The sequence below is a fragment of the Orcinus orca genome, chromosome 1, assembly GCF_937001465.1.
Source record: "Orcinus orca chromosome 1, mOrcOrc1.1, whole genome shotgun sequence".
Classification (NCBI taxonomy): domain Eukaryota; kingdom Metazoa; phylum Chordata; class Mammalia; order Artiodactyla; family Delphinidae; genus Orcinus; species Orcinus orca.
In genome coordinates, this window is record NC_064559.1 from 101035204 (window position 1) to 101062719 (window position 27516).

General features: G+C 44.7%; 1 protein-coding gene across 16 annotated transcripts; it reads left to right on the top strand.

The window, feature by feature from the left end:
• Positions 1 to 33: 33 nt before the first annotated feature.
• On the top strand, positions 34 to 27510 carry TPM3 (tropomyosin 3). Of its 16 annotated transcripts, none has more exons than XM_049702711.1 (10): positions 35 to 233; positions 853 to 978; positions 12020 to 12153; positions 13832 to 13949; positions 14069 to 14139; positions 14781 to 14856; positions 16274 to 16336; positions 16515 to 16584; positions 17535 to 17613; positions 26159 to 27510. In XM_049702711.1, the coding sequence occupies exons 1-10, from the start codon at positions 120 to 122 to the stop codon at positions 26160 to 26162; spliced, it is 855 nt and encodes a 284-aa protein (XP_049558668.1). In that variant the 5' UTR covers positions 35 to 119; the 3' UTR covers positions 26163 to 27510. The 16 variants fall into 16 exon arrangements, with proteins under 16 accessions (XP_049558666.1, XP_049558673.1, XP_049558671.1 ...); XM_049702712.1 differs by lacking the exons at positions 14781 to 14856; positions 26159 to 27510 and adding exons at positions 15408 to 15483; positions 18354 to 18549; XM_049702710.1 differs by lacking the exon at positions 26159 to 27510 and adding an exon at positions 18354 to 18549 and having other exon boundaries at positions 36 to 233.
• The last annotated feature ends 6 nt before the right edge of the window (positions 27511 to 27516 follow it).

Below are 27516 nucleotides of genomic sequence, written 5' to 3' on the forward strand. Positions count from 1 at the left end.
GCAGAAATAAAGGCTCAAGTCTGGGGAGCTAGTGACTCAGCCAGCAGCCCTTTCTTTCTTACCCTAGTCTCCAGTCCTCCAGTGTTCACAGGTGAGCTCCCCAACAGCCACTGGTCACGATGGAGGCCATCAAGAAAAAGATGCAGATGCTGAAGTTGGACAAGGAGAATGCTCTGGATCGGGCAGAGCAAGCTGAAGCCGAGCAGAAGCAGGCAGAAGAAAGAAGTAAACAGGTAGGCCTTGGCCTTGGTCTCTCTCACCTGCTGGTGAACAAGACTTGTGAGATGGAAGAGAGTTTTCATGGGAAAGGCAGTGACCACTGGTGCCAGCTCATCCTTTGGGTGGGAGGGACTCCTCTTCTTCCCCAGCCTCACTGGATAGGCAGAGGACATCTAGGGTATTTACCTCAGACTGCCTGTGTGACCTTGGGAAAATCGGTGGCCCCTTCTGAGCCACAGTGTGTCTGCTGGATTTAAGTGGGAGTGGATCATGTTTTGGAAAAAACCCTGATTTCTAGAGGAAAAAGTGGGAGCTTGGCATGTAGCATCTCTTTTCCCTTAAGTGGAGTAATGGACATCTACATCCTAAGTAAGATATTTACCATCCCAGTGTCTTAATGAAAACCCAGCATGGCTCGCTCATCTTAGGGTCAGAGATTACAAGGTCACAGGCGAAGGGCATAGCATAATTCCTGGGGCAGTTGGCTGAAACTGACTAGGGAGAAAGTGTGTCACTCTGAGGATGATAACATAGAGGCTGAGCTCAGAGGTCTGTCAGGGCTCAAGAGACTAGGGTCTGAGACTGCACTGTTGTGTATATATATCTTGTGTGTGATTCTTGGGGCTTCTATAGCTGGAAGATGAGCTGGCAGCCATGCAGAAGAAGCTGAAAGGGACAGAGGATGAGCTGGACAAGTATTCTGAAGCTTTGAAGGATGCCCAGGAGAAGCTGGAGCTGGCAGAGAAGAAAGCAGCTGATGTGAGTATACAGAAATGGGGGGACGGGTTTAATCTACACACATAGATCTTCATGTTAATAACTAAACACTTGGACATATATATACTTGTGGATTCAGAGAACATAGGCATAGATACCCACATACATTTTTGCCACATGGTGGCATACCCTTGTAATGGCATATACTTTCTTTGAGACATGTAGAAGTCTCACCTTCTTACCCCCAATCCAGGAATTGAATTATCTTTCCCCGGACCTGGACAAAGGGAGGGGACTCCAAGTCCAGACTGCTATCACTTTTCCCACCTCCTCCCCCATGCCACATTCTTACCTTTTGTGTCCAAGGATTGGCACGTAGATATGTGTATTAATAGGGAAACTCTCATCTCTCAACTGCCCAGCAAAGCCAGCTCAGATTTCACAGTGGGACAAAGAAGGTCACACTGACCCTGGCCCTATATGGGTTTATTTATCTTGGCCAATGTGGGCATTTACCCTTATGTCACAGAGATGCCATAGAAAACATTGCTTATAGGGCAGCAGAGAGAATCTTAGAATGATACACTATAATAGAAATAAGGACTTAGGGGGTAAAGTTGTCACCACCAGACCTTATTCTGTGACCTTGACTAAATTACTCAGCTTCTCTAGGGCTGAATTTTCCCATTTGAAAATGAAACAAATTCTCTTTTCCACTTCATGTTATAATCACCCACTTTCCTTCATCTTCAGTCCTGACGTTAACCACAAAGATAAATGAGACACAGGAAAGATTTTTGGAAGAAAAGTAACATAGGGGGCTTCCCTGGTGGCGCAGTCGTTGGGAGCCCGCCTGCCGATGCAGGGGACGCGGGTTCGTGCCCCGGTCCGGGGGGATCCCACGTGCCGCGGAGCGGCTGGGCCGGGCCCGTGAGCCGTGGCCGCTGAGCCTGCGCGTCCGGAGCCTGTGCTCCGCAGCGGGAGAGGCCACAGCGGTGAGAGGCCCGCGTGCCGCAAAAAAAAAAAACAAAAACAAGTAACATAGGAATCTTAACAGCAACAAAAGAATGTCCCAGTATTGATGGAAATACAGTCAATTCTCAGCACTGGGTTAATAGGAACATGTGTTTTTTAAAATTCCATTTGGTTTCGGAAAACAGCTAGAGACAGAGTAGGCCGTTCAGAAATGTTTTCGGATCCTCACTTTCAAACGCTTTGCTATTAGGTTTCTGATCTCCTCTTTGGCTTTCTGCCACTTTCAGGGGCCTGGGGAAGTGGTGAGGGTTGTTGAATATATCATGCCAGAGGTCAGAGACACAAAGCATATCATATACATTATACATGTTCATAGTTTCCAAAAGTTTAGGCCACTGCAAACTATTAATTAATTCTCCCTTCTTGCAAAACTGTGAGCAACACAGGTTAATCCCAGGACTTTGGGCAAATGCTTGATGACCTACTGGAGTTGCCTAACCTAGGTTCTAGGTATAGATGGATAGATTTCTCTGGTTCTAATAAACGGGCATGGGAGTAAGTTTTCACAAACTGACACAATGTCAGGTTGATAACAATTTTGTGAGAGGTTGAGTAACAACTCTCTGAGAAAGTCCTTAGGCTGAAACAGCTAGTATGTGGGCTTGAGGAGGTGTTTCCAGGAACAATGAGAAGAGCCAACAAGTCTAACCTGAGATCTTGGGGGCGAAAGAACGACATAGAGGCTCTAAACAATATGCCCATATCATTGGGAAGATAAAGGAATTTGCTGGGGATGAATTCTATCTGTCCTTACACATACACACACACGTCAGCCCCCACCTAGACAGGGTCTACTCAGTACATTCATTTGAAAGAAACTTCTCATATTTATATAGGAATCCACCAAAAACTTTTAAATACATAAAGTATGAGTAAAAAAACTCATTCAACTTCTCTCCCCCTTGTTAGCTTTCCCAACAGTCATTAAGTACCCTCAGAGATACGTAGGAGAACAAGAAATAGGAGGGGAAGGTTGTAGGCAAGAGGCAAACATCTGTTAGTCCTGGGTTAAGATGGAAACAGGAAGAAAGGTTTTTAAAAAAATTTTTTTTCTATTTTTGGCTGTGTTGGGTCTTTGTTGCTGCGTGGGGGCTTTTCTCTAGTTGCAGAAAGCGGGGGCTACTCTTTGTTGTGGTACATGGGCCTCTCATTGAGTGGCTTCTCTTGTTGCAGAGCACGGGCTCTAGGCGCAGGCTTCAGTAGTTGTGGCTCGTGGGCTCTAGAGCCCAGGCTCAGCAGTTGTGGTGCACGGGCTTAGTTGCTCCATAGCATGTGGAATCTTCCCGGACCAGGGCTCGAACCTGTGTCCCCTGCATTGGCAGGTGGACTCTTAACCACTGCGCCACCAGGGAAGCCCCAGGAAGAAAGGTGTCTTTTCTCAAAGGTGGGGTCAGCAAACTACCACCTGTGGAGTAAATCCTGCCGCAGCCTGCTTTTGTACAAAGTTTTATTGGAACATTGCATGCCCATTCATTTACATATCGCCTACAGGCTTTTTCCCTACAAAGGAGTGGTAGCCACACCCTATGGCCCACAAAATCAGAAATATTTACTGTCTGGCCCTTTACAGAAAAAGTTCGCTGACTCCTGCCTCAAGGGGTCGAAGAGGGAAAGTGAGGTGTTTATGGGAATTGGGAAAAGTGCTGAATAAGGAGGAGGCAACAGGTTAAAAGTAGGAAGCAAGGGTCAGAGTCAGCAGCAACATAATATATGCATCTTTGAGGGGAGGGTGCTCTGTCTAATACGAAGGGAGTTCACAACTCAGCTTTTGCCCTTGAGATTAATAAACAAGTAAACAGAGCATATTACTTTAATGTAGATATAAGGGAAAGAGAAGGAGGAGGGAATCAATAACTGCATGTTTACGCAGTGAGTTCTGGTTATCTGAGAAGCCTTTTTGGAAAGTGTAGGATTTGCCAGGACTCCCTGAACAAAGAAAGGGTGAGGGTGTGGCAAGATCAGACTAAACTTATTTCCTCCCTGTGTTCATCCAAGGTCCTATTTGTTTGTTTTTTAATTGTGGAAAATATATACATAACATAAAATTTGCTATTTTAACCATTTTTAAGTGTACAAGTCAGTGGCAGTAAGAACATTCACACTGTTGTGCAACCATGTCTAGGGTTCCTTTAATCTGAGATGAAATGAGAAGCTATTGAAGGTAAAATAAGGGGAAAGAAGAGTGCAATAGTTTGGACATGAGAGTCATAACACCCTTTTTTAAGGACAGGAGGTGAAAGGGATGGGGGGAAGAGGGACAGGACAGACATATACACCTGTTGATATACTGTTGTATTGTTGGTTACCAGGAAGGCAGTAGCACTGGGCCCCTTGCTGCCCATCCATCATGCTTTTAAAGGTCATTAGGAGTCAATCCACCTGTTTCCTGGGATCAAGAGAAGATTATCTGTTCAAATCTACCAGCCTCAAGAATGCAGTGGTGCTCTCACCACTCCTTTGGTTTGTTTAAGATGAGGTCTTCTGATTCTTCAGTAGGGCAAAGGGCGGGGACGCGCTGTGTGTGTGTGTGTGTGTGTGTGTGTGTGTGTGTGTGTGTGTGCGTGCGTGTGCGTGCAATACTGCCCCCTGCTGATCAGCACCCAGATGACAAAGTCTCATTTTTGTTTCCATAGTCTCTCTCATCAGGTTTCTCCAAAGAGAGTTGTAACAATTCTTAGGCCATCAGGGCAGTTTACTGAGGCTTCAAACCCTGCTTTTTCTTTCCAATTCCTGGGGTGGGGTGGGGTAATCAGAGTGTACAGGTAACTCTATCAAGCAAATTACTTATTGTTTGCATTGTTTCTGTTTCCTCTGAATAGTCTCAATGCTCAGTATTTCTAAATGGAGATAGTTGAAGACACACCCTCTGGTGGGAGTATCTTCAGAACCAGGCATTGAGTGCAGCACCTGACTTACCTATCAATCTTTTTGGGGATTAGGATCCTTAATTTAAAATCCTCTTCTACACCCTCATTCTCCAGAGGAAAAGAGAGCTGCATCACAGGAGAGACTTATTACTATTACTTACTGAGAAGGTGGCAGGAACACAAAGAAATAAGAGGGAACAGTAAAATCTCCAAGGCCCTTTACTACTGTGCTCCTAAAAATCCTGCATGGCAATGTCTGTAGGGGCAGTTTCTAACTCATAAATAGCTCCTTGGGGTACCTGGAAGCAGAGCGGTGTGAAATTGGTGAGTTATAACAGAGAATGGAGGCTGAGTTCCACATTACTATAGTTTTTCAGGTGCTCATATCATGCTGTTGCACAAAGGATCTGGTAACAGTAGTCTGTAATAGAGGATTCCTTCTGACAAAATGGAGGCATAAGATATCTTCCAATTCCTACAAAAGGAATTGTAAGCGATGATTAATTACCAAGTCCTGAATCATTCAAGGTTTGGAGAGGCTGGCAAATCACTGGTGCATATTGACTCTCAAAAGTAACAGGGGAAAAGACCAGTACTGTAAATAGAACACTTATGTTCATAACTGATGCCAAATAGATTGAGAACTTTGTCAACCCGCCCATCTCTTCATCCCCCATTAATTTCTTTCATTGATTTTCAGGAGATGGGAGAGAACCTACCTGAGCAGACTTTAAAAGGAGGCTGGAGGTCATCGTCTTTTGAAGATGAGACCCAGAAAGTCTAGGCTTTTCTTAGTACCTGGGTTTGGAGCATTTGTGGGGTGCGTGGAAGTAGAGGCTTGTAGGGTGTTTATGTTGTGGAGAGGACACAGGGTGCCCTAGCGGGTAGGTGGTGGCGGATCAGCACTGAGGGAGTGAGGGGTCAACGGCGGGTGTAAAGGCCGCACAGGCCAACCATTGGGCAGCCTGCCCAGCGACTGGAGAGGCTTAACCACGACGCGCCTTCCGGTTACCATGGTAGCCTTCCCTCTTCCCAACCCCGCCCCCCTTTGCTGGCCCGAGGGAAAGGCTGGGAGCGGTCGCCTAGGGCTACAGCGAGGTCCCGCCCCTCGCTCCCAGCCGCGGGTCTCCCTCCGGTGGACGGCCTTCCCGCCTGCCTGCGGTGGGAGGGCGCGGCAGTGGTGGCGTCACATCCGGGCGGGTGGGTGAGTTCCGGTATTTCAGGGCGGAGCAGGCGGAAGTAGGGTGAGAAGTGGCTGCAACGCCGAGCGGAGGAGGCAGGAACCCGAAGGCAAGCAGGGGCTGGGTGGGGACCATGGCCGGGATCACCACCATCGAGGCGGTGAAGCGCAAGATCCAGGTTCTGCAGCAGCAGGCCGATGATGCAGAGGAGAGGGCCGAGCGCCTCCAGCGGGAAGTGGAGGGAGAAAGGCGGGCCCGGGAACAGGTACGGAGAGGGCGAGGCGCGTGAAGGAGGGGCAGGCGCTGGAGAAGATGGGACAGAAGTGGGTTCCATTTTTGCGGTGGAGCACGGTCCTTAGGGGGCCAGCATACTCGAAGATGAAGTTGGAGCTCGGAGGATGGGTGGGGCTTAGCTTCATTTGGACCTCGAGCGGGTGAGGGGGAACTGGGTGCTCGAGCGAGCAGGCTTGACCTTTGAAGGAATTGAGCTTCACTGGGACTGGCGGGTGGTTTTCTTCCTCCTCCTCCTCTTTTCTCCCTGCTCATTCATTCAGTCCCTCCGAGTCGGGCGCGGTCAGGGGAGGGGCTCAGCGGCCTCTCCCTCCCCCACTTCCCCGTGGCGGGGGGCGGGGATTGTGCTCTCGTTTAAGGTTTCTGGCTCTAGGGGTGAGAGTAGGTGGATTCCTCTCTGGTCTGGGTGGGGGCAGAGCCGAACTTACTGTGAAAGGGTGGGGAGTGGAGGGGTGGGAACCGCCGGAAAGCCCCCGGCGTGGCCTGCTGGCAGCTTTTCCGCTCCCTCCTCCTGCTCAGGAAATGAGGCAGCAGTCGGCTGAGAGGAAGCGCGGTGCCCTCCCTGGAGGAGGTTGAGGCCACAGCACCGCCCCATCCTCCGTCCTGGGGCCCTTTCCTCTTAGGGGGAGCCCTTGCAACTGCTAAACCCACTCTTTCTGTCGTAGTGAAGCAGGAGGGGAGGAGACGGTACTTCACTCTCTCTGTTAGTGCAAATGTAGGAACCAACAGAACTTGCTATGATGACCTGGAAGGCAGGAACTTCTGCCAGATTCAGGCGTTTATTGCTGAAGTGTGAAGAGTGCAAGTTGAACCGGTTATGAACACTTCTTCCAAGCAGAGCTGATAAGCGAGTGTATGTGGTAGAGAATCTGATGGAGTGCCGATTTCTGTCAAAGTTTCTGGTTGACCTAGGCAGTATGGTTGATGGAGACAAAATAATGAGTTCCGAAGTGATGTTACTCTGCTACTTTCCCAATTACCCATTACCGTGTCTTTTTTTAAATTTAAGTTCAATAAATATTTGTTCAGCTGAAGGTTGGCACTTAAAATGTTAATGGATTGAGTGGTGATTCTTGAAACTGCTTTCTCTTTAGAAGTGGTGGACTAGTTTTAGTAAGCCATAAGATTTTCCAAGGTCTAGGGCGCAGTCCATTGGGTGGAGCTGATCTCCTGAGTTGAGGTTTTGGTTTTGGAGGATCTTGAGGCTGGAAAGTAACTGTTGCTAAAATTTGAAGACCTAGTGAAAGAACTCTTGTGGTTTATTGGTATTCCTTGTTGTTCTTTCCCTTGGTAAGTTCCCCCCCCCCTTTCTGGCTGCTCCTTCAGGGAGTGGCTGAGAATTAATGTTTTGGGGGGGAAAGGGGGAAAACAGCTGCTCTCCAGGTTAATACTTAAAGATTGTTAGAATAGTCATTTCTTTTTATAACTGGGCATGGAAGTGCTGGGAGCTTGTCTTTCTCAGTCACCCATTTCTCAGTGGATATTTCCTCCGTTCATTATGCCCGTAACTTCTAATTATCAATTCAAGTGAGATGGACTGGCTGGGTGACTCTTTACGACTAGCGACAGCTTCTCATCTCCTTTGTTCTGGAGACCAGATCCCCTTAAAGGGGAAGACAGGGATGGCCTGAAGGAACTAGCCATGTGTTGAGCTCCAGAATCAGGCTCAAAGTAGGGGCATGCTAGGAATAGTTCTAGGATAGATGATGTTGTCCCCCCAGCAACAGCCCCCAGGATTTTGTTTTCCCCCTAGGATCCTCACCCACTGCCCCGAGGATTTGGTAATTTTTCTTGCAGGAAAATTTAACTCCTTTTTTCCCCACCCTTGGTGACTCTAGGGTAATAGGCAGCAGAGGGAGCAGCTTCAGATGTTTCTTAAGCTTCTCCCTCAGAGCCTGCCAAATTTGCTTATTGAGCTGAGTGAGATCTAGTGAGAAAGCCCTCAGATGGGGAAGTAGTGTTAAAGATTTATGAAACCGGTATCTTCTACTCTCTAGCTTGAGGGAGCCTAATCTTTCGACTTTCTGCTCTAGTGAACTTTGAATTCCTCCTGAGGAGACACACTTGTGGGAAGGGAGGAGAGTGGTGCTTGAACTGTCTGTTATCCTCTTAGGGCATTCTGGAATGTGGGTTTTGCAGGCTCCTCCCTCCTGGAGCTGGAAGCTCTGCACTCCCTGATGGTATCGCATGCTGTTAGTGGGATTGTCACTTAATTCCTTTTCTGGTTGCTTTGTGTGAACATCCAACCCTTGTTGGGAAGCTGGATGAGTCCAAAGCAGAGACCGAGTTCTGGAATACATCTGTCTTTTCTGCTCTTGGTCTGGAGATTGACCTTTTATAATGTAGCACCTTGTCAAATCCACTTTTGATTTTGAATCTCCTTTGCACTTTTTGCGAAACTGAAACAGACTGCAACATAATATTTAAATGCAGTGTTTTTCCTTCTCTGTGTGTGTGTGTGTGTGTGTGTTGTGGTAAAAATACACAATGGTAAGTATTTACCATTTTAACCGTTTTTAAGTGTACAGTTCACCTTATTTGTTGTTAATACCTGTCTCCTAACTTCCGCGGGTATTTCTCTCTCTGTCTCTTTTTTTTCCTGGTGTAAAAAATTTAGGAATACTACTGAGGGAGTGAGTGGGCTTTGACTAGCAGTTTCGATTGTGGCCTTATTCCCAAATTCCTAATCTGCAGGGGGTGGGTGGCCGTGGTTAGAATGTCTGACTGTTGTGTGGCTCTCTCCTGTTCATAGGGTCTGGTGGAGTAAGCAACTGGCTTTATCACCTTTCTTTGGTTTAGGTTTGCTTTCCCGCTGAGTACCTTTCTCTTACCTTCATACTAGAGCACATACTCATAGGGGAGAGCCAAATAGCCCTTTGCTCTGAGTGCCTCTGCTTAGACTCCACCTTTGTTTACTCTGGGACAGATAACTCTGCTTCCTTCCTTCCAACTTGCCTGCCCCTTGATGAAATTTAAAGTCCCCAAGGACACAGTATCTCCCTGGGTAGATAATATTTGTGAACACAGTGAACTGGGGCAGTCCATTACTCACAGGGCTCAATCCTAACTTTTTCATTACTCTTTTCCTTTGCATTTCATCTGTGGCTTTTGTCTAAAAAGAGAAACCCCAGAGTGGCAGAATGCCAGATATAGGCTAATCCCCTTCTGTCCTTGGCCCTGATCTGCCTCTGAACACCAGTCCCCTGTCCGTTTCTTGCCTTGACGGGTATAGTGTGCTTGGGGAATCTCTTCAGTGTGGAGGATGGTAGCATTTAAACCAAACTCATTTCATAGCTGAAGCTGTTGTCAGCCATCTTCTGATATGACTGAATCGCTGCTGTGTTCCCCTCTCCGGCTTTGGGATTTTTGCTTCTTGGGTAATGGAGAATCCTATTATTAGTTGAAGGAAGGACCTCACAGTGTACCTCCAAGCTGGGCAGAGGTGGGCAAGCTGAAAGATCAAAACCACATCTAGGCATGCTAAACCTAGGGTGACAGAAGAGCATATAAAGTTAATGTTTCTCAGGGCCATGTTTCCCATTCTCATCTGCAGAAGTTAGTCCCACTCAGTCTCTTGGTACCACTTGATTGACCTGAAAGGGATAGGCATTGTGCATAGGTTCTGGCTGGAAGGAAAAGTCAGGTAGGTGTCTTCCCTTGTTCCTTTAAACATTAAACAGATCTTGATTTTGCAAGCTTTTATTTCATTGTAAAGAAAACTGATCCTCTGTGGGAGGAGAAAAAAGAGGATAGTGACTGCCCTCCTCCCTTCCCTCCCCACCGGGGTCTCCAAAGCTTTTGCTGGGACTCCCATCCTGGGTTCTGTTTTTGGTACAGGCTTGTTCAATGTGCGCATGCTCTAGTTAGGACATCAAGATGTGTTTTCTCCTCCTCCCTTTTCAGCCTTGCGAAGAATTCTATTGTAAATGCTGATTTGTGGGAGAAACTGCCCGAGCCAGCTTGTTGTCATGGAAACTGTACACCCCCGCCCCCGTAGCCTGTTATCTTTACTTCATTTGGGTAACTTCTGGTGAGCTGGGTGGGGACATAGATTTCATGAGCTTCCTTCAAATCTGGGTTTGATGTTGTTCCCTTTTTTTTTTTTTTTCTTTAGTTCTAGGCATCTGAAGGGAGCGGGGTGGGATAAATCATTGTACTGGCAGTGTTGCATAGTTCTTGGCTGATAGGCAGACTCGTTCTCATAATCTTGACCTGTCAGCCTTTTTGAGCTTGTGAGGCGAAATGTGTGTTGTCTTAGGGCGCATCTGGTTTCCTGAGACAGGACCAGAGAATACTTGTCTTTGTGTTATTTTGAATAGAGACACAAATGGTTTCTTAGTAATTTCAGCTTATATAGATGTCTTGATTTTCTTTTCCTGTAGGTCAGTGGTTATATAGCCCCAGCCCCTGCAGTGCCTCGAATCTCCCATGTTTGTATTTGGAAATTTTTGTGCCAAATTACCTGATTCTTAACAGGAGTGTTTTGGGCTATATCCCTTCCCATAGGGGCTGGTGGCCCAGATTATTTCTCTAGCTACCCCCACCCCTGACTGCCAGGAGGAAATCAGGGTAATAGAATTCAGGCACAATCTGGGCTGTAGAAGAGAGATCGTGTTTACCAAGCACTTGGATAAGCATCTGAACTGGGGAGTGTGCAGGGCAGATTAAATTCTTGTGCGGTTGTGGCGGTCAGTGTACTTGCCACCAGTAAAGGTCTGGGGAGGGGAAAGGCAGTCAGAGGAGGGAAGATTTTCTACCAGTAGAATTCATGCACATGCAGCTGCCTTCTTCTTTCCTTGTTTCTTATTCCATTGCCAAGGAGGAGGTATGGGATTACTTGGACTCTAGCCTGTGCTTTATTGTGGGGTGGAGGCCAGGGAGAGGATTGTCATGCCGTACTGGAGGGTTAGGCTAAAGGGATGACTTGAGGAATAGAAAGGAGTCACAATTCAGAAATTTGGAGGGTTGGTGGTGGGCATGAAGGAAACATTCTCTTCTGCCCCCAGTTTTTTTGATAATGCCATCAGAGCAGATAATTTTAGCCAGAAGAAGCTCCTTGTAGCCAACTTTTAAAAGGTGGGAGGAGGGGGCAAGTTGAAAGGGTAGGAGGTAGGTATCCCAATATTCCATCCTTTTGCTTTTTCTGTTCTGGAAGGTTCTTCTGGAAAACATTATTCTTTTAGCTAATCATCCTCCTGGTGTTAGGGTAAGCTGATCAGAGGTTTAACAACTTGAGTTAAGCAACAAATTAATAGATAATCCAAGATTCCCTCTTTAAGAAACCTTTCTTATTTTTCCACTTTGTGTGACACTTATGAGAAAGCTGCTGCAGAGTGAGATACACCTTTAAGCCAGAGCTCAGGCAGAAGGACCCCTTTACTGGCTACCTTTTCTGACACTAGCGTGTTCAGGAATTTGAACTGGTATTAACTGACACTGGGCTGGGCAAGGAGCTGAGTTTTGAAAACACTTTTCCTGTGGAACAAATGGGAATTCGTTGATGGGAAAGGGAGGAAAATACATGTAATATTATAGAATATAAAATCATGTCTGCTAGGTCTTATGTGCATCTGAGTTAAGTCACGTTCTACCCTGCAAGGCTCTGGCTTCCTCATGGTGGTAGTCAGCCCCAATCTTAGTGTCATAATTAGTTCAGTTTCTTTTCACCATGCCTCTGCTTCCTTTTCCCATTCTTTCATTTAAACACAGGCTGAGGCTGAGGTGGCCTCCTTGAACCGTAGGATCCAGCTGGTTGAAGAGGAGCTGGACCGCGCTCAAGAGCGCCTGGCCACTGCCCTGCAAAAGCTGGAGGAAGCTGAGAAAGCTGCTGATGAGAGTGAGAGGTGTGTAGAGGGGCCTGATGAAGTGTGGATTTCAAAAGAAGTTCATAATGGCTCTGATCAAACAGGTTTCTTATAAACCCGTTTTTTAAAACCGTAACCTATTTTTATAGGATCTTCTTTCCTTCTGCATATTCTCTCCTTATGAAGACCGACAGAGTAGGGGTTACCTGGACCTGTGACCCTTTTATAATTGGTGTTTCTCTATAAATTGACCTAATAATCCTTAAATGGGGTCACCAGGATGACCTCCACTTAGACAGCACCCACCCATAGCAGTTCTCAAAGTGAGGTTCCAGACCAGCAGCACCTGGGAACTTGGTAGAAACTCAAATCCTCAGCAGCCTCTACCCCTCATCTACGAATCAGAGACTCTTGAGGTGGAGCCCAGCAATCAGTGTTTTAATAAGCTCTCAACCCTGGCTGCACTGTTGGAATCATGGGAGTGTGTGGTGGGGATCTTTGGGGAGTTTAAAAAATATATCAGGGACTTCCCTGGTGGCGCAGTGGTTAAGAATCCGCCTGCCAATGCAAGGCACATGGGTTTGAGCCCTGGTCCGGGAAGATCCCACATGCCATGGAGCAACTAAGCCTGTGCACCACAACTACTGAGCCTGTGCTCTAGAGGCCGCAAGCCACAACTGCTGAGCCCACATGCCACAACTACTGAAGTCCGTGTGCCTAGGGCCTGTGCTCCGCAACAAGAGAAGCCACCGCCATGAGAAGCCCGCGCACCGCAACTAGAGAAAGCCCTCGTGTAGCAACGAAGACCCAACACAGCCATAAATAAATAAATTTATTTTATATATATATATAATCTCTCAGAATGCCTGGGTCCCATCCCAGATCAGTTAGAATCCATTGCAAAAGAGATCTGGGCATTAATGTTTTTAAAGCTCCTCCGATAATTTTTTTGGGGGTGGGGGGCCGCGCTGAGAGGCTTGCAGGATCTCAGTTCCCCAACCAGGAATTGAACCTGGGCCCCGGCAGTGAAAGCCTGGAATTCTAACCACTAGGCCACCTGGGAACTCCCTCCTCCAATAATTTTAATATGTGCCCAGGGTTGAGAACCACAGTCCTTGAACCAACTCATTTTTTGTCGAAAATAGCCAATTGGCTCCTTGTCATGTGTGAGTTAAATGAGAACAAAGGTGTGTGATGACTTGGATGGGATCAAACTAAGACTTTCAGAATTAAAAATACCCTGTTGGGAGTACATTAACGCAGTGCAGCTGTGAAAATAAATAAGACAGTTATGTGTGTACTATTACAGAGTAGTGTCCAAATTATAGAAAGAGGAAAACCAGTTGCAGAGCAGTGTGTAGTATAATTCCTTTGGGGTGTGGGGAAATGGAGATGAGATTTTTGGCATATAAAACATTTCTGGAAGGATTATGAATTAAGAGATTACTTCTGATGAGCAGGACTAGAATTAGGGAGGCTTACTTTTTGCTTTATGCTAGACTATACACTTAAATATTTTTAATAAGTGTATTATTTTTATAAGAAAGTTTTAAACAAAATAATTAAACTAAGGTTGGAGGTGCTATGGAAATTCTTTTTGAGTGACAAGCAGAGAGGAATGTGCTTTAAAAGGTGCAATTCTGGGTCCCTTGGAGTTGAGTTGATGACAGGCTCCCCAGGCTGTCAGTGCCACATTTGTCCGTATTGTTTCTGGCAGAGGTATGAAGGTTATTGAAAACCGAGCCTTAAAAGATGAAGAAAAAATGGAACTCCAGGAAATCCAACTCAAAGAAGCTAAGCACATTGCAGAAGAGGCAGATAGGAAGTATGAAGAGGTAAGACGCTTTTAGCTTGTCCCTCTCTCTTCAGCGATATTGGGCTTCTGAAAAGAATCATGAGAGGGAAATGGCTCCTCCTTTGCTTCACTGAGCTGTACCTGCGTCTTGTCCCGTAGGTGGCTCGTAAGTTGGTGATTATTGAGGGAGACTTGGAACGCACAGAGGAGCGAGCTGAGCTGGCAGAGTCGTGAGTATCTTGCTCCCCAAATCTTGCCATACCATTCTGTTCCTTCCCCTTTGGCTTGGGCACTAATGTGAATAAACTAGCATTCCTTCAACCTTGTTAAACAGGACCTAGAGAGTGGGAGTCATCTAGAATGCTTTTTTTTTTTTTTTTTTTTAGCCTTAAGAATGGCTTTGGGCTTTCTTACTCTCTTAACTAGTGACAAGTGACAAATGAGGCTTCTTCATTGAGAAGAAAATGAAACCTAAAAAAATGGTGAAATGTTAACCGGCACACCCAACTGGGTTCTGCTTCTCCTTGAGGCATTGAAGTCGCTGTGCCGACTTAAGATCTGTCTCTGTTTTTACCACTTTGCCAGGCTGCTGGGGAACTTTAGGGCAAAGGCAGACATGACCTGCTCCCCTGTTGGCACCTTCTGGGCCTTGTTTAACAAAGTCCGTGCTGATGCATATTTATTTGTGCTTCCCTTGCATTCCCCTCTCCTAGACGTGACATATCATGACCATGGTGATGTTTTCTTCCCATTTTTTGATTTTTTAAATTTTTTTTCCCATTTTGCTGCTTGTTTCCTTGCTGTGTTCCTTTTTGACCTTTCTCCCTCCCCACAACCTGGCTTGTGCGATCCCTGTGACTATCACTAACAGCCGTTGCCGAGAGATGGATGAGCAGATCAGACTGATGGACCAGAACCTGAAGTGTCTGAGTGCTGCTGAAGAAAAGGTACTAACCATTGAACCCACAGAGAGGTTATACATATGGTGTGGTTTTGTTTGGTTTTGTTTTGTTTTGCAGCTGCCTCCCCTCCACTGGTTGATTTGTTGAGTGCTTTTTCATCTCTTCATGGAATGCTCCATTCCTCTCCACTTACTTGGCATCTTTCATCTCTTCTTTCCTAATTGCTTCACTGCCTCTCCACAGGGTCTCACCTTCCCTTGGGTGATTTTGGGGACTATTTGGGTTGGGCATCCGTTCCCACCTCCACCCCAGGTAGCAGTTATGATTTGTTCCTGGTAGTGATTTCTGTCAAGTGTTTTCTTTATTGGTATCCAAACATTCTGAGTCCCAGCCCAGGAGGGTCCAGCTCCTGACATGTTCTGTGGTAGAGGGAGGAGGGTTGATGCTTGCTCAGATTACCTGGGAACTTCTCTTTTCCCCAGTGTGCCTTCCAACTCTCTCTACATATAGGTACAATTCATGTCTGTGTGTCTCTCTCCTTTTTTTTTATTCTCTTCTTCCCCTTTCCTTTCCTGCGGTATTTAAAATATTCACAGTAAGTGTTCTGAGCTGGAGGAGGAGCTGAAGAATGTCACCAACAACCTCAAGTCTCTTGAGGCTCAGGCGGAGAAGGTAGGGGCTGGTTTGTAAAAGTGACAGGCTTTGGGGCCTGGGCCCAGCCCTGCCCTTGATGAAAGACTGGAGAAACCCATTCCTTATATAATCCAGTGAGAAGTATCCACCTACTCTCTCCAGATTCTGGGTTTAATGCTAATTCCTGTGCACTTTGATTGCTGTAGTTAAAATGACTTCTTGGTCTCAGGTGACTGGGGTCATGTTCTCCTCTGGCTGATACTGCTATGCTGACAGAAGGGGACAACAAAAAGTATCAGATCTGAGACCTAATGAGCAGTCAAGACAGATGACTTGTCTTTATCTTCTTGTGGGACTCTTTCAGCCATGTGGCGTCAGGGTGTCACCACACCTACTCATTAACCTGGAGGCAGGAAGAATACCTTCCTGGGTTGATCTGAATAAGATCAAAGCTTAGGTCCATTTAAAAAATAAAGGTCCTGGGGACTTCCGTGGTGGCCTGGTGGTTAAGACTCCATGCTCCCAGTTCCGGGGGCACAGGTTCGATCCCTGGTCGGGGAGCTAAGATCCTGCATGCCACTCTGCCAAAAATAAAACAATTTTTAAAATAAATAAAGGTCCTGGAGGATTCTGAGGGTATCATGGCTCTAAGGACATTGATTTATGGATTTTAAGGACTGTTGTCCCAAAACGGCCTTGCTCTTTCTCATGGATCATTCAGCACATTAAATCCAAGAGGATGTTCAGTGTAAAAGTAAATGTCAGGAGGGGGGGTATTGTCTGTGTGAGTAATTTCTATTCTGAAATGTTTATTCTACTTCTCTTACAGTACTCTCTAAAAGAAGACAAATATGAGGAAGAGATAAAGATTCTTACTGATAAACTCAAGGAGGTGAGCTGAGGGGATTATAAGGAAGGACCCAAAACATTTAGAGGCATGTAAGGCATTAATGTAGACTTAGACTAGCTGGCTTTGGTTCTGAAAGGTATAGAAGTAGAAGGTGGAAGAAGTAGAGATCCTTCTCTGTCTTACTCATCTCTGATTCTGACTGATTTCATGTTTCTCCCAGGCAGAGACCCGTGCTGAGTTTGCTGAGAGATCGGTAGCCAAGCTGGAAAAGACAATTGATGATTTGGAAGGTATGGAGCCTGGGTGAGGGATTAAAATAAAGAAATCTAGAGGATGACCTTGCCCTTTGACCGTTAGCCTCTTTCCCTGTACACCAAAGGAGTTGGTAATGACTTGGCATGCATCCTACGCCCTGCCCTGTGCCACAGCTAGGTGAAGTGGGTCAAATCCTGGAAGTGGATTTTTACACTTACTCTTCCTGTAATAAGACTTTACCTAATATTCTGGAATTTGCATCCTTCCCTTAGAGGAGACTGGTAATAGCATGTACCTCCATGTCACCCCATGGCTACTCTTGGCAATCTTGTTCACCACTCAAGTTGTGGGGGACCTCACCAAGAGATGCAGCAGTGGAATGACCACTTCTCAGAGCTGACCAATGCCAGGGGCTTTCTGAATACTTCCTGCCCCCATAATTTGGCAACTGTATCTACCCTAACAAGGGAAAGTTTGTATTGCTCTGAGAACTCTGAGATATGCTCCTTTGGTACACTCTGGGTAGCAGGATATTCTCTGGGAGAGTTTTGTGGAGGCAACCTGTAGAGCAAAGGGGCCAACAATATTGGTCACGATGGGTAGGTAAAGAAGTGTCTGAATGTTAATGTGTATTTTCTCCTTTTTCTATGTTAAATTCAGCATTATCACTGCTAAGAATTGGGTTAACTGGGTGGGAGTGGTATCCTCTTGAGTGCCATTGGTGATTGGAATTTCTAGTCATGACTATGCCCAGGTTCTCAACCTTTACTGCAGTTGATTAGAGGCGTCAAGAAGTCCCGTTGGTCCTGGGGACAGTGGATCTGAAAATGGCCAGTCATGGCAACCAGGATAGATGTTCTCCTAACTGTGGGATTAGACCCATGGTCACACTTTCCCTAATTTCTAATGATTCCCTCTCTTCATCTGCTTCTGATACCTTTTATCTGTCCCCTCATTCCTCCCTGTGGTTCCTGTGCCTGTCCAGATGAGCTCTATGCCCAGAAACTGAAGTACAAGGCCATTAGCGAGGAGCTGGACCACGCCCTCAATGACATGACCTCTATGTAACTATCTGACAGCAGAGTGGGGCTGGGACCTTGGCTTGTGGGTGGGTGGGGGTGTAGGCTGTGCATAGTGTGCTCTGGTTTTGTCTTCTGAAAACTAGAATCTCCACTCTTATCTTTAAAACATTGGTGCTGGTTACTTGTTGGCAAAAGCTGGGGAGGCATTTAATCCTGGATCAGTGGTAGCACCCTGATCTACGTGTAATTTTTGTATTTTTTATTCATAGTCCCTTCATTATGACACCAGGATTTTTCTATCTGTTTCTCAAATTTAGTCTCAGAAGGGCTACTGATGAAGATAGAATCATGTCATCATATAATTTAAGGAACTAGGGCCCAGAGAGCCAGTGACTTGGGCCCTAGCATCTTACAGCAAAACTCAGACTTCATGGGTGTATATGATGCCCTGATATTAAAGTTTAGAGGAAACACCCATGATTGAAAATACCAAATTCACCTAAAAATCGAGCTGAGTCCCAGAGCAAGCCAGGTAGTAAAAAGCACCAAAATGAGTTGTTGGGGACTTTATCTGTTTGCTGTGGATCCCTGATCCTTGATGCTAATCTGCCTTTTTCCCACTAACCCTGAAAAGAAGCCAAATAACTCAGGTTGTAGTGTCTGGCTCTCTTTTATCATTCCTACTGCCACCTCTTCCTTTTTCTCCTCTTCCTTTCTCCCAGATTGCTGTCTAGATTGATGCTAGTCCTTCTCACCTAGAGTCTCCTTACTTTTTCACACAGATAATTATCACCGTTTCTGCTCTGTTCTGGATCTGCCCTCTTTCCTCGGGGAACCCAACGCCCCACTCTCGCTCTGGATTCCATTTGGGTCAGCCTGGCTGACCCCCAAGGCATTAGGATGGGCGGGGGGACCACAAAGCAACTTATGTATTCTCTTCCACCCCTCACCCCAAATTAAAATGTTAAGCTGCCGGAAGCCTCATGCCACCCTGCATTTGTGTCATTGACAAAGCTGCTGCTGTCCCTAAAAAGGAGCCTTGGGGGTGTAATGTGGGGAGCAGCTATTGTAGGCTCTCCCTCCTCTGACTTATATAATCAAAGCCACTTTTGTGTGTGTCTATTTTTTCTTGACATTTAAATTCAACTGATCTGAATCTATCAGAGTGGTGGACTAGGAGAAGTTCCTTAGAATAGGAGCTCTAGTCTTACACTCAAGCTGAATAAGATCGTCTAAGTCCTTTACTTCCAGGTTCTTAAATCATCCCTTCTGGAATGTTTGTCTTCTCTTTAGGTTCTCCTCCTTTGAGAGACCACAGAAGTACCTCCCAATATATATTCTCTACCGTTTTACCAGTGGTTCAACTGGTGCATCCTTGGAATACCCAATGAACCCAAATATGTTACCACTAAAATTGACTAATTATATTATCCCAAGTCACAGAAAATACGTAAGAGGTAGAATTTCCAGCAGTTTTATGTCTTCTTTAAACCTTTCTTACATACGTGAGGCTCACTACCATTTGCCTGCTAGTATGTGCTACCGGGATATAAGACAAGTGATAAATGACTGTTACTGGAAAAATAAAAATCATGCATATTTCAAATATTATACACAAGGTAGTAATTTATTACATGCATAAATATGGTTAATTGCTTCTAGTAAGATTGTTCCTAGTTTATGTTGTAGAATTAAATATCAACCTTTCGGAAATTCCTACGCTAATTTACACAGCAGAGATAGTTGAATCTGGGTAGTGTAGTCATCGGTTGTACTTATCTAAGCACCTAAGAATTGTTCACTTAGTATTTCAGTTTCTCAGTGGAGTATATATTTAAAACTTGCCTTTCTTTTAAACAGATACAGCCAGGTAGAGAGGTTTTCCCTACTTTAAAACTTTGGGTCTCATCAAATTCAGGTTTCTTTCTGTCTATACCATTTCTTTTTGCCACACAGCCTTTGTGATTAAGGTGCAGGTTAAGTTATTGTTAATTTAGGCACAGGGTATTAAGGTGGGGACAGAAATAACCAAAGACGGAGGCATCATCCCTACTCTCAGGTTGCTCAGAATCCAGTAGGGGAGAGAACATATGTATAAAACTAAAGATGATGTGTGATATGTGCCCCAAATAATGAAGTTTTGTGGGAGTTCAGAGACGGGGAAGAGGTTGATTGCAGTGGAGATGATTAAAAAAGTCTCATGGTAGGAGGCACGTAAAAGGTACTTAATAAACATGTTAAAATTTTCCTCTTCATTTTTATTGGATTCCAAAAGATTGGATTTTTGACAACCAGAATCTGGTTGAAGGAAAGTGGATATTGAGTATCTTCATTAAAGAGAAGCAAAAGAATAAAGGCATAGAGTTGGGAAGGACACCAGAGCTATAACCATTTAGTTACAGTAGGGAACAGGTATGTGCTGTATCAGGCTGGGGAGTTTTAATTTTGTAGGTAATGGGGGTGCCACTGGAGATTTTGAACAAGGATATGTTCTGAGTAGCATATAAGAAGAGTTAATTTGGCAACTACTAATATGTTAGAAGAGCAGATTATCAAAGTGATCCATTAAGACAATGATTCCCAAATTTCATTCATTTGCATACCACTTTTTTTTTTTGCGGTACGCGGGCCTCTCACTGTTGTGGCCTCTCCCGTTGTGGAGCACAGGCTCCGGACGTGCAGGCTCAGCGGCCATGGCTCACGGGCCTAGCCGCTCCGCGGCATGTGGGATCTTCCCGGACCGGGGCACGAACCCGTGTCCCCTGCATCGGCAGGCGGACTCTCAACCACTGTGCCACCAGGGAAGCCCTGCATACCACTTTTGATGGCTTTTGCCATATTCACGTGCAGCCTACATTATTTTTTTAATTTACTTCTTTTCAGATTTGTTCTTACGCTACAAAATTCTAATTTGAAATCAAAAGTTTTGACGTGTGCTAGTGTTTTTTTCTAATGCACATTAAAATAATACAGCTAATACATTTTTTTTAAGTTCACAAATGTATATACTGTCTGCAGTCTTCTCACATATCACTAGCAGTGACTGTAGCACACTTTAGGAAATACTGGGTTAGGTTGTTGCAGTTTCCCAGAGATAATAATCTGAACTAGAGTAGTGGTAGTAGGGGATGGTGCTAAACCTGGGCATTGTGAAGGGCCTGGTCACTAAATGCAAGAAGGAAGTGTCAAGGATGACTGACTTGGAGCCTAGGAAAATGTAGTATTAAAGGTGTACAGAGGTCACGTGGTCTTGGTTTGGGGAGGCACGGGAAAGTAGAGAAGAGTATAAGTCTGAAAAACTGGCAAGTATCCAAGATGAAAACAAAATCCTAAGACTTGAGGGGGAGAAATTGATATGAGAGATTTAGGAATCCATGAGGTTGGCAGGCAGTTTAGGCCATGGAAGTAAATTTGAACCCTAAAAGACAATTGCAAATATAAAAAGAAAAACATAGGCAGAGGAAAATCTGTGTAGAGAACGAAGCCAAGTGGAATTGGTTGGAGGGATAGAAGGAGAACGAGTAACTTTGATACTTTAAAAACTTCAAGGCTGGGTGATTTCCAGTGATTGTCAACTTCAGATAGAGAAGGAAGATAACTGAAAAGAGGACATTGTCACTGATGTTTTATTAATCTGAGGGTATATACTGGACATTAAGGACAAGGAGAGGAGCCATATTTCAAGGAACAGAAGAGTGAATTGGTGGAAAGAAAATAAAGGCACGAAGTATAGTCTATAGTCTATACAAAGTCCAATAGAACTTTTGGCAGTGATTTCCAGTATAGTAGCCACTAGCCACATGTGGCTATTGAACACTCAGTGTGGCTAGTGTGACCCAGGAGCTAAATTCTCATTTACTCTTAGTTCATCTAAATTTAATTAGCCACATGTGGCTAGTGGCTGCTGCATTCATTGGATAGTACAATTCTAGATGTTTTAGTATGTAGGCAGAAGGAGTTGACTTTGGTACAGAGAAAGGCTTCTTACAAAGGAAAGAAGAGAGAGTAGAGAGAGATTAGAAGAAAAATGAGGTGTTATACTCTGGTAGCTCCTGTCTTTCCCCATGGCATGACTCGTGTGAGCAAGGATAGAGACCAAGAAGCCAGGGTAGCAGAGTGAAATTTGCAATACTGTACCATGATAAATTCACTCTTTTGTTTAATGCTTTGTATCCTTATAGAAACCATCCTATGTTACTTGAGCCAGGACTAGCTGTGGAAATGGGGTGAAGCATCATTGGTAATCAGAGCAAAGTGCTTCATCTCTTAACTTTCTCTCCTCATCTTAATTTCTAAGAAAGAACCACAGGCTGTTGTGTTGGAGCCCATTCTTCCCTTCCTCATTACCGTTGTTGGGATGAGGAATAAAACAAAATGTGATTGGACCCCAAGTTACCTGATGGGTGGAACTGACCTGTTATGTTAGGCAACCTTGTCTTAGTCACACCCAGTTTCTTCCATTCACATATTAAATACTCCTTAGCCTTAACATGAGAGGGGAGTTTAAAAAAAACATAAAAGAGCAAAATCTGTTTTTTCTACCTCATTCCTTGAACTTTGAGGCTTTAAAACTGATAGAGTTCCCTTTACCCCAAGCACCCGCACCCTTTTTCCTTTTCCTGTTACAGAATGAAATTGACCTGATTCAGACCAGTGAAGGATGTGTAGCATCCATGGGATTATTCCCTGAAAGGAAAATCAGATCAAATGGGGATTCTCTGGCTTGTTTTTTTGTTTGTTTGTTTCATTTACTCTTATCAGGGAACCAAGAACTTTAATGAACTAGTGTCTGGTCCTGAATTTTTAGTTACTAGAAATAACAGCGTTAGAAACCTTACTTATTACTAAGTTCAAGGTGAGAGAACAACCACATTTATCTTTCTGACCTTCTGCAATTCTTAAGGAACTATAAGTTCTGGGATTTAATTAGGCAATAAAATGCTCCCACTTCTTCTCTGTCTCTTTATTTCTTCCCTAAGTGGAACAAAACCCTCATTGAACTGGCTGTTTTTAGGGATATGATCCTGATAACACCCTTCTTTCCCAAGGATGTGGGAGTCACACCGACTAACTTGGATATAGATGCTATGGATCAGTCAGGTTGCATATGGTCTTTATATGTAATATAACACCAGAAAGTTCAAGAAATGAGAGTTCAACATAATTTGAACCCCTACTATTTGTCAGAGTTGCCCCAGTGAATAAGACAGGTTGAATCCCAGGCCTCATGGACTAGTGTAGACTAGTACAGTGTTTCTCAATGATGAACTTTAGTCCTTTAAGCCAGGATAATTCTGGGATATACAGAACAATCCTATTTTTTGTTGTCCCCTGCCCAATACATATCTGTGGGGCCCTCCAGTTATTGTGACAATTACACATTTCTAAATTCCCCTCTAGCGGAGGGGAGGGGCAGTATTCCTCCTATTGAGATACTGGTTTAGTGGGAAGTGCAATTTTAAAAATTCCCTCCAATTCTGCCCCTTAATACGACTCTTGTTTTTTGTTTATTCCGCCCAGGATCTTTTTGTACATATATGCTTTCTGTTTTGATTGGGTACAGAGTGACAAGTATTATTGGGAACATACTGGCCCCCTGCTTCCAGGTGGAACTGGGAAAACCTCAGCCCAGAAGGCAAGGTACCTGAGCAATGCCCACAGTCAGCCCACAGATGTAAGGCAGAAAAGTCTTTTTCATATTGAAGTCCTGAGACCATTTTGAAACAGACTGTAAAACATAGAAAGAAACTTGTTTATGAACACCAGAGGCTGACATTAGGAGTAGACCCAGGAAGATCCATCCCCAGTTGCCATTACCTCTGTGTTGGTCACATGGATTTGGATTCTCTCTACCTCCTCTTTTTTATTTATTAAAAAAAATTTTTTTTCTTGTGATGAGAACTCTTAGGATGACTTTCTTAACACCTTTCATGTATAACATACAGCAGTATTAATTATATTATGTTGTACATTTCATCCCTGGTACTTCTTTATCTTATAACTGGAAGTTTATACCTTTTGACTACCTTCATCCCATTCCCCCTCCCCCCACTTCCCACCTCTGGTAACCACAACTCTGATCTCTTTTCTATGGCTTTGTTTGTTGAAGTATAATTGACCTACAACACTACGTTAGTTCCTGGTGCACAACATAGTGATTTGATATTTCTATGCATTACAAAACGATCACCACTCTACACCTCTTTAAGATGTGCTCCAAGTAGAAAATCCAGATAAAGCCAGGGGATTTGAGCGCTTAATTACTTGTATCAGGAATGCTTTTGGTTATAAGAAACATCTTAATAGCAGCTTAAATAAATATGGGATTTATTTTTCTCTCATAATAAAAAGTCTTGATTTGAGCAACTGTGGCCTGATATAGTTGGGATTTCTGTGATTCTCACGGCCCTTTCTTTTAAGGTTGAAATTTGCAACTCTAGTCATCACATCCATGTTCAAGGCAAGAAAGAAAGCTAAAGTTTTTCTAGAAGCCCCTGACAGACTACCCCCTACATCTCATTGGCCAAAACTGGATCACATGATCCCCCCAAGCTGCCAATGAGGCTGGAGAAACAGGATAGTCTTGGTTGGCTTGTACCAGTAATTCACCTTACCTGGGGCTGGCTGGACACACTGTTGGCTCAGACAGGTTTGGGGTTCTTTTAGAAAAGGTGAAGTTGGGTTTTGATTCACTGTGCCACTATGATGGGCCTGTCACCCAACACCTACAACAAGAAGCATTAGAAAGTACAGGATTGAGTGAGTGTAGGGATATTGATCCCAGTCTCCCATTCATAATACTGTACTGAATGCTTTTACAGAAAAATGTTCAACCATTCACTCTGGTTCCTTACAGACCCCGATTATTATAAATGTATTTCTTATAAGCCAGGTGTATTCCTTCCTTTGCCGTGTTTCACTTGTCTCAGTTTCTCAACCCAGGGAATAAATACGGTGAAGGAGATACTTTTCTCCCTCAAAATGTCATTCTTTCAACTTGTCAGTCTGCATTTTTTATTTTATTCCTCTGTTGGTCTTTCCACCAACTGACCTAATCCTCCTCGCATCCATCCTGCCTTACAGATACATGTTATGTATACCAGGTAGTTAAAAGTCTCAAAATTTACTTCTGGTACTCTACTAACCTTCCCTTTTTCTCTTTCTCCTCCTCTTTTTCCTCTCCTTCTCTTGTTTTCTCTCCTCTCCATTGCTGCTGCAGAGCGTCTCTACAGCCAACTTGAGCGAAACCGCCTGCTTTCTAATGAGCTGAAGCTAACGCTGCATGATCTGTGTGACTGATGGGCAGGGCTCACTGATGCCCATTAAACCGAGCTTACGGCTCACACCACTGACCTGGACCCCAGCAAAAAGCTGATTGTCTTTTAAAAGTTATTATTTTGCCCTAAGCAAATTTCTTTTTAGTTGGGACAGTTAGAATAGTGTCGACTTCCTAACTGCACTGTAAAGTGGGAACAGTTAAGATTAATACTGTCTTTCTGTCCCTTTTCAAGAGATTGTGGGTGATGAAGGGAGGGACCTGAGAGATAGTGAGAAAACCTGGGAGAATTTTCTGTTTTCCACCTTTACTTGCTGCTTTTTCACTTGTGCACTGACTGTAGGATATGTTCCCTTGCATGGATGTTTTCTAACAATAAAAGGACTGACTTGACAAGATGTTGTAACTGCTTCGTCTGCAGGCCCAGGGATGGGCCCTTCTGACCGGGTAGAAAAAAGGGAAGGGAAAGAAAGGGGTGTGGGATATGAATAGGTCTGCGTTGTCATCCCCTTCTCTGAGTTGAAGGGTATTTTCCCCACCTCCCTAGAGCAGTGAGTGGTTTACTTGCTGGGAAGCTTTGATTCTCCGTGATGTTCAGCTGCCGGTTTTCTTCCTGACATTTTTCCTCTTGCTGCTTTTTCCTGGTATTATGTTTAATTGTAAGTAACTATGTCACAGGCTAGTTCTGAAGAATAGCTCTGCAAAAATCTGTTAAGGGTTTGCTTACAAGGATGTTTTGTAGTATTCTTGACTTTGTTTTCTTTTGAGATTCTCTGACTTAGCTATGGGGGTTCTTTTATTTATCCCACTAGTTATTCCTTTCCTCTCTACTTGTTGAGGAAAGCCTGTAGTGCATGAGGATCCTCCTGTACTCTTTTCAAGTTGAGGTTCTGCTGTTCTGCTGTCTACTGATAGAAATATGCCCATCCTTGTTCTCAATGTGTCAAGCTCCAGCGAGCTATTTCGAGTAGGTGTTGTCCCGTGGGCAGAGACTAGAAGAGTGGATGGCTGGTGTTTAAGGCCACCTCCTTCAGTGACTGAAAGCTGAAAGCCTTGGTTGGGTGTGGGGAGGAGAGGAAATGACTGATAAGGTCCCCAGCTCCCTCCCCCAGAAGTACAGTAACACCTGTAACTTCAGTAGGCAAGCCTGAGGCCCTGCAAAACTGAGTGATGCAATAGCTCACTTCTGTGGCTGAGAAGGCAGCTGCTTTATTAGTCTGCAGTTTCTCTGCAACAGGAGCAATTCTCAGAGTGGGTAGACCTTGAAATTTACTTCTAGTTTTTATAACGTCTCTCCTTTACCCCCATTAGATAAACTGAAATGCACCAAAGAGGAGCACCTCTGTACACAAAGGATGCTGGACCAGACTCTGCTTGACCTGAATGAGATGTAGAGCACCCCAGTCCCATCCTGCCGCTGCTCCTCCCTCTGACCCGACTCCGCTGAGGCCAGCCTGCCCGAAGCTGACCTTTAAACTGAGGGCTGACCTTTAACTGGAAGGCTGCTTTCTCCTTTCGCCACCTCTCCCACCCCCACCCCTGTGTCCTTTTCGCCAAACTGTCTCTGCCTCTCCCCAGAGATTCCATTTGGGCTAGAGGCTGAGCACCTTTGGGAACAACGTTTAAGGGAATGTGAGCACAATGCTAAGTGTCTTTAAAAGCATGTTGTGATGTACACATTTTGTAATTACCTTTTCTGTTGTTGTTGATGTAGCAGCCATTTGTAAAACATTCCAGATAATTCCATAGTTCTGAAGCAGCAGTCTAATCCCTTTCTCACTTTTGGAAGGTAACTTTTCAGCTTAATGCATATTGCCCTCTCCGTAGAGGAGGGGAAAAGGTATGGGCCTGCCTTACAGAGAGCCAAACAGCCCAGAGGACTCCGTTTTGGGAAACCTTATTGCTCTGTAAAAAGTACCCGCCAAACCAGAAAGGTGATTCCAGAAGGAGTTAGCCAAAAAAAAAAAAAAAAAAAAGCGCTGTTCAGGTTTTCAGCTTTACGGTATCTTTGGGCAACTTTTCCACCAGAAGTGACCAGATGAAATCAAGATGGTGAGACCTCTGAGACCAAATCCTTGTCCCAGCTCTCCCCTATTCCCAGCCGCTCACAGAATGGATCATGTGCCCCTTATTTTGAGGCAACCACTTATTTGCTCTCCCGCCTCCTTGAAAGAAAGGAAAGAAAATTATGTTTTACCACTGATTTAGCCATATGAAACTCATCTCATCACCCTTTTCTGGGTCTGAAGCTGCTGTCTCTAATAAAAGTGCCATCTCATTGTGCATTGTATCAGTTAGTGCTGGAGAAATCTTGAATAGCTTATGTACAAAATTGTTTTTAAATTTTATATTATTTTGAAACTTTGCTCCTTTGGGGTTGGGGCACACTGGTCACCCCATCTGGCTGTGACAGCCCTCTACAGTCTGGGCTGGCAGTGTGCTGATCTTTTAACGTTTCTTTCCCTACCCAGTCCCCCCTTTTTGGTGAGGTTTCAGTGAGGTCAGTTAGGTGTGCATCCTACAGCTTAATTGGCTTAAAATGTACTCCCCTTTGGTGTGGTCTCTTTGGGGGCCGATTGGGAGAAAGAAAAAACAATAGTGTAACTGTTTTGATACTGAACATTGATAAATGTCTTTTTGAAATAAAGAACCAGTCCCTCCAACCCTCA

Coding starts and splice junctions, on each gene's coding strand:
- TPM3 (XM_049702709.1), top strand. CDS start 120: ATGGAGGCCATCAAGAAAAAGATGCAGATGCTGAAGTTGGACAAGGAG. Junction 12,154..13,831: donor GCTGCTGATGAGAGTGAGAG/GTGTGTAGAGGG, acceptor TGTTTCTGGCAG/AGGTATGAAGGTTATTGAAA. Junction 14,857..16,273: donor TGAGTGCTGCTGAAGAAAAG/GTACTAACCATT, acceptor CTTCTCTTACAG/TACTCTCTAAAAGAAGACAA.